The sequence below is a fragment of the Limulus polyphemus genome, unplaced genomic scaffold (assembly GCF_000517525.1).
Source record: "Limulus polyphemus unplaced genomic scaffold, Limulus_polyphemus-2.1.2 Scaffold8801, whole genome shotgun sequence".
In the NCBI taxonomy this organism is placed as follows: domain Eukaryota; kingdom Metazoa; phylum Arthropoda; class Merostomata; order Xiphosura; family Limulidae; genus Limulus; species Limulus polyphemus.
The window spans coordinates 10,363-17,152 of NW_013674411.1; the positions used below are offsets into that span (position 1 = coordinate 10,363).

At 37.7% G+C, this 6,790-nt stretch overlaps 1 protein-coding gene across 1 annotated transcript in view; it reads right to left on the reverse strand.

The window, feature by feature from the left end:
- Nucleotides 1-1,919: 1,919 nt before the first annotated feature.
- Nucleotides 1,920-6,790, reverse strand: part of LOC106475561 — an 8,934-nt gene continuing 4,063 nt past the window's right edge. The window contains exon 2 of the mRNA XM_013936239.2: nucleotides 1,920-5,460. Coding sequence (XP_013791693.2) covers nucleotides 3,756-5,330 — 1,575 coding nt within the window. The 5' untranslated portion in view covers nucleotides 5,331-5,460 and the 3' untranslated portion in view covers nucleotides 1,920-3,755. The remainder of the gene's footprint in view (nucleotides 5,461-6,790) is intronic.

Genomic DNA, 6,790 nt, shown 5'->3' on the forward strand with positions numbered 1-6,790 from the left:
AACTTCTAATGGTGGATGAATAGAGAAACGTAAATAAAAATCAAATAAATGAATTAAGTTGTAGGGAGGACAACGTGGGCAGGAATGAGAAGTACTGTTTTGTTTTTGTTTTCGATAGACAGAAATATATGCATCTGATTAATCAAAATATTATTAACTAGGTAGAGACATTATTTGTGATACACTTGTTAAAAGAAATACATTCACACTTGCAATAAACATAGCATCAACCATAAGGTTAGAAACACTAAGAATCTTTTAGTCACAGAGGAAAAGCTATCAGCAGGTTAAACTCAGAACAGAAGTCAAGTTATTTTATTTCAACCTTTGATTCTTGATTAATATAGTTCAAAGTTTTTCTCGGATGGACATACCTCTAACAGTCTTTGGTTTGGTAATAGATAAGCACCTTTATTTCGGATTTCATATAGTGTATTATCTTATATGAGCATTCATACGTCTGAATATCTATGGTTTGATAATAGATAAGCACCTCTATACTGGATTTGATATAGTGTATTAGCTTATATGAGCATTCATACGTATTAATGGTAGGGTTATGTTACCTTCATCCTGATAGTAGGGTTATGTTAGCTTCATCTTGATGGCAGAATTATTTTACCTTCACCCTGATGGTAAGGTTATGTTACCTTGGTCCTGATGGTAAGGTTATGTTACCTTCATCCTGATGGTAGGATTGTGTTACCTTTATCTTGATGGTAGGGTTATGTTTCACATTTCATTCTCTCCTGTACTTTTAGATTTTAAAAAGAAGGTAAAAGCGAGAATACATTAACATAATACTCAATGCTTTGTACACTATGCAATAGGTGTCTTTAGGAGGCCAACCCGTATATTATGTATGAAGCAAAGGTGTAAAAAAATCAATACATATAATATAAATTTTTATTACACACATTCATAAAATACACTAACTCTCAGTAGCAAAAAAAGCGTCACAAAACAAGTAATAAAAATTTTTGTAAATGTATAATATAGGGATGGCAGTGCCATAAAGAATGCAAACGAGAACATAGGGATGATACAACTATACAAAGATCATTCATACATGACTTTCAATATTATAATTTATTGTTACACTGTAAAATGCATACTTGAATTTGATGTTACTGCAATGGAAGTTATGTATTCCTGAATGTTGGTATACAGTTTGTTTATCATAATATCATGGTCATGTCAAATCATGTATCAATGTAGTGTAACTAAGAGCTTAGGACTTACATACAAGAAAATTGAGTCAAAATATGTCTTGATTATTGCAAACTATAGCTACGAGGTCGGTGCAATTGACCGACCTCATAACCACTCTGTACTCGGTCATTTTACAGTGTAACGTTAAATTTTAATATTGAAAGTCATGTAGGGATGATCTATGTATAGCTGTATCATCTCTATATTCTTGTTTGCATTCTTTTTGGCACTGCGATACCTACATCATTTTACATTTACAGCATTTTTTTTTTGTTACTTGTGCTGTAATTACGATGACGGCAATTATTCGGGTTTTTCTCTCAATTTAGAAATGTGGTAAATAAAGAGTCATGTTAACGTCCTATTATGTGTATTCCAATTTTTCTCACCAAATGTGTAAAAAAACATACAAAAACTGCCTATAATCGGTATATAATGTACAAACATGATCACTTAGGCTTAAAATATTGTTTTCATCTTGTTGAAATATTTAGATGCGTTTGTGTTAGTCTTAATGTAGAGTGCCCTACAGTCTGCGGACTTACAACGCTAGAATCCTGGTTTCGATACCCGTGGTGAGCAGAGCACAGATAGCCCATTGTGTAGCTTTGTGCTTAATTGCAAACAAACTTAACGTAGAACTGCTCATAATACCACATTTACACATGTGTTTGCACTTCTTGTGCGCTGAGATATTCCACAATTTCCTGTTAATTTTACCCATACAGCTACTAGAAATTTATTAGTAAAATCATTCTTTTGACAGCCGCCTGCCAGCCCGTACGGTCTGATTGTTAATGGTAGCAGCACTTAACAAAGAAAACCACGAGGAATGTCACGAGAACTCCTGATGACCTTACCCCAACAAGTTCCATTAGTCAACGTTAAAGTTTATACTTGTGTTTCTTGTAAAACTCAACTCTAATATGTTCCCTTTAGCATATGAAGTTTGTGAACTTGTAGCTTAAGCTGTATAAAGGATGTAAACAATCACCAAGAATTTTGCTTTGTATTTAACGTGACAATTTACATTGGACAAGGATGAATGAATAAATACATCAGTTTGTTATGTTTAACAATGAAATACCTGCGACCTCATGTCTTGTCTTTCATCTAGGAGATACAATGATTTACAAGAAATCTATATATTGCCTTAAACGTATTGCTTTGTTTTGTTTTGTTCGTTTTTTTAGAGCAAAGCCACATTGGGTTCTCTGCTGTGTCCACCGCAGGGAATCGAACCCCGGATTTTAGCGTTGTAAGTGTAATGCATTGCTCAAATTATGGAACAGTTGTTATAGCAGATATTTGTTTTATTTTATTTTCAATACTAAACAGTTAAAATAGAAACCATGGGTCATAATAAACCCAAATATGAGGACATATACAGTCAGTTGTGACGCAGAATAATACAAATCTGGTTTCAAAAGTAGCAAGAATGTAGATCACATATTTAACGTTTCTTTCATGCAACAATGTTTTTTCATTATCTTCATGCAACAATGTGAAATACAATATTAACACTTCTTTGAGCTCTGGTATACGAACATAAAACAACAAACCTTTCACGAAATAGATTATCAATAATGTAAGACAGTCGTTGAAACAAAAGTTATGTTTCGTAACTCAAAACGGAACTTAATACGACTTTTATCACAGTTAGTGGAAATCCAAGAACTGGGAGAGAAACATCATGGTAGGTTAGTATTTTAAATACTGATCTTCTTGAGCTCGACACCGGCCACCCATTTCAAAGTGATCAACGGTTTCGTGATGCTCCTGTTTCCGGCACCTGACAATTACCGCCAAAAGAACCAACACTAAGAGAAAGAGCGTAACGCCACCTCCGGCGGCCACGTACACTAAGTGAAATCGTTGACAGTGTTCTGCCGACTCATCATAACCTGACGGACAATGTTCTTTCCCATCACACCAGAGGTCAGGACTGATGCAGGCGTTTATCTCCGGGCACCTGAAGAGGCAGTTAATCTTCCTTAAAGACTGTCCCGTGTTTCTCTTCATGAAGGGTTTTGTCACCTCGTCCCACTTCACGCGCACTGTTTGGGGTACTTTAATCAAAGCTTCGAGAATGATATGATTTCGTTCTTGTCCCCCTAGATCAGATAAATGAGACGTTACGCCTTCGGTATACCTAGAAGGTAAAAATACTTTGAGTTCTGTCGCATTTTCATTATTACATATTGTAGAACCCGCTATATTACTAGCTTCCGAGTAGGCCCTCAGCACGTTGCTCGAGCCACATTTCGCTGACCCGTTTGTTCCTCTAAACGTCAGGTAAAAATGTTTCCCCACACTAGTTGTCAAAGCCCATCTACAACGAAACTGGCCATATTTTTGTAACATTGAGCTGGAAACAGTAAAAGTGAGTTTTCCTTTAGAACCTCGTTTTTCCTTTAATACTGTGTCACAGACTGGAAAAGAGAAGAATTCAAAGTTTGCCTCAAAATTATAATGTCGATAATCCTGTAAAGAAGTCATGCCTTTTACGGTAAAAATCGCTGAAACGTTGTCACCAAGAGATGTCAGTTGAATTGGGTTGTGACTAGTGGTGTCAAACTCATGTTACAAAAACAGCCAATCGACAGTTCAACTCCCTGCCAGTTTTCAACGACTCTTATGAAAGAAAGAGGTCCGTTATGAGTTTTGATGATTTCACAAGTTCTTTCATGAGACACGTTATCTACTACAGTTTTACACGATGATGAAAAGAGTTTTAGGGTTTGAAAGGCAATTTTGACTCTACTTGAGCCTTTTCCTTGAAGATTATATCGACAAGAAATGTCGCTACGACCACCCCTTCCAAAATATAAGACATTCCGCGGGGAATATATTTTACCACTACTTGAACTCTGGCTCTTTACAATCCGATCACAAAGTGAGGATGGAACAGCTACACCCGGTTGGCGCGTGTCTACAAATTCATATCTGGCCATAAAGAGAGGTTGAACAGCTGGGATTCCCGATGTCTTCGGATAATGTAGTCGCAGCACCAATTCTGGTCCCTTGGAAAAGTAGCTTTCTTCTGGAAAGCGACAGGGACGGAGAGGAATTAAATTGGGAGAATCTGTGGCACGGGCACACAGTCGTGGAGAGCTTTTCTCGCAGTAAGTATGATTATTCTCAATAGAATCAGATTCAGAGACTCCAAAAAAATCTGGAGCAGCTGAACCCAAGATCTCCATACGACCAGTGTCGCAATGTTCTGTGAGCGACCAGGGATGCTTGTCCTCTACCATATATGACATCAGATACAACCACACACGATCAGATGGGTTTCTCCCTCTCAGAATGTAAGTGCACGTGGTTTGAGATGGTACAGTGTGTTGGGGGTTTCGAATAATTCCTGAATTCTTATGTGATCCATCCAATAAAAATTTACAGCTATTCCCAGAGATCCGCCAGAGGGAATTCGTAACAAGTCTAACTTGAGCTTCAATCTCCAGTCTGGAATCGTGCAGGCGTTGATAGGGGGCGCTGATTAGCTGTATCAAAACGCTGGAATGACTAGATATTACTGGCGGAAGAGGACCCGAACCACAGAACTCTGTAAGTATAGTTGATGCCGATGTGGAGCCATCGAATATACGCACCATATCTTGAGAACAATCAGAAGTAAGTAAGCTACTGGATATTGCCCCAATACCCGAGTGTCCATTATCGATAGAAATTTTATATTCATTATCCTGTCTCAGCACTATCTGTGCTTGCAATCCTTTGGGAATGTTTTTCTGTTTGATTAGGTAGTGACACGTGAAATTTGGTAAAAACGTGCCAGGAAAATTAGGAGATCTAATAACACATACTTTATTGATGCAGTCTTGGTATTCTACATTACAAAAAGAATTTGGCATTGACCTCCCAAAATCCTTGATTTCATCTTTCTGAACTTCTAAATTTGTCCTCCTTGTCATAAATTTATACGTAAGGAAGACATTAAAAGACTGGGAGCGCCAAGATGTCCGACTTGGCATGAAAATGGCCAACGTGACGTTGTTTCCGCTTGAGAAGTAGTTGACACTTTGGCCTGCCATTTGGCCACAAAAATATCCAAAATGGGGTGTACTTCTTTCTGTGAGGTTATACAAGTTGGGCAACATTCCGTTAGTCTGTTTGATTGCTGAGACGAGTTGGCTGAGACCACGTGTTTGTTGGTGATTGATGTCTCTTTCTGGGCTCTTATAGTCAATAACCTGAAGGTGGCCTCCATAGCACGTGGGGCTGGAGCTACTGGTAAGGAAAGAAGAATCGTCATTAGCACTAGCTAACTATTGAGAAATAGACAAGATCACAACTTGTAGTTTCTTTAAACATATCAATGGTGTTAAATAAGCTTTAAAAATCTATTTTCATTTCATCTTAGTGGATATCTAAAGTATGGTGAATGTGTTTATTAAATTGATCACTAGCTATTGAAACTGGAAATTAAAACAAAATACTTATATCGGCTTTATTCTAACCTATTTTACCTCTCTTTCAAAAACAGAAACATTTTAAATAACAGTAACTGCAACACAATGAGGAAGAATAGATCACCATTCTTGGGCTTTGGATGATCTTGTTGTAGCAACTGTAGCAGAAAGAAAAACACCAAATGTTTCTTTTTTTTGTTTTTAATTATGCACAAAGCTACACAAGGGCTATCTGTGCTCTGCCCACCACGGGTATCGAAACCCGGTTTCTAGCGTTGTAAGTCCGCAGACATATCGCTTGTGCCACTGGGGGGCGCCAAATGTTTCTGATGAGAGATAATTTTCAAAGGGTAACTATTTGTATTATTTCTTCTCGACATTAATTTTACGCCCCCCCCAGTGGCACAGTGGTATGTCTGCGGACTTACAACGCTAGAAACCGGGTTTCGATACCTGTGGTGGGCAGAGCACAAATAGCCCTTGTGTAGCTTTATGCATAATTAAAAACAAACATTAATTTTTCAATGTTACCACAATAAACGTAGAGAATGTTGTTTTATAAACAATACAGCCATAAGATGGCTAAGATGTCTTTTTCAAGGTTACTCAGCTATTGTTATTGTTATATTATTCTCTTTGGTTCTTACACATTTTCGATGTTTCGATATACTCGGAGAGAGAGTTCACACTTCATCTTCAACTCTGTATGATTCCATCATAAAGTGAAGTGAACAGTTCCGCGTTTTTAATGGACGATATAACAATAAATGTATTTCAAATATTTGCAATCCTTCTCCTGATTCATCCTCTAAGGGCGCCCCCCAGTGGCACAGCGGCGTGTCTGCGGACTTACAACGCTAGAATCAGGGTTTCGATACCCGTGGTGGGCAGAGCACAGATAGCCCATTGTGTAGCTTTGTGCTTAGTTAAAAACAAACAAACCTCTAAGCGCAGCCACAGTTGCGAGTTGCGTTTCGATGTTATTGATCTGTGGGCTATACCCATTACTAATAGTTTGATTTAACTAATTATCTTTTATATTGGTTATTAGTGTTTCGCCCGTCAAAAATGACGGAGCAAGTACAACCACCCCCACCCTATAGTATACACCAACCTCACATTTCCTAGCTAACTAAAATAAATACATT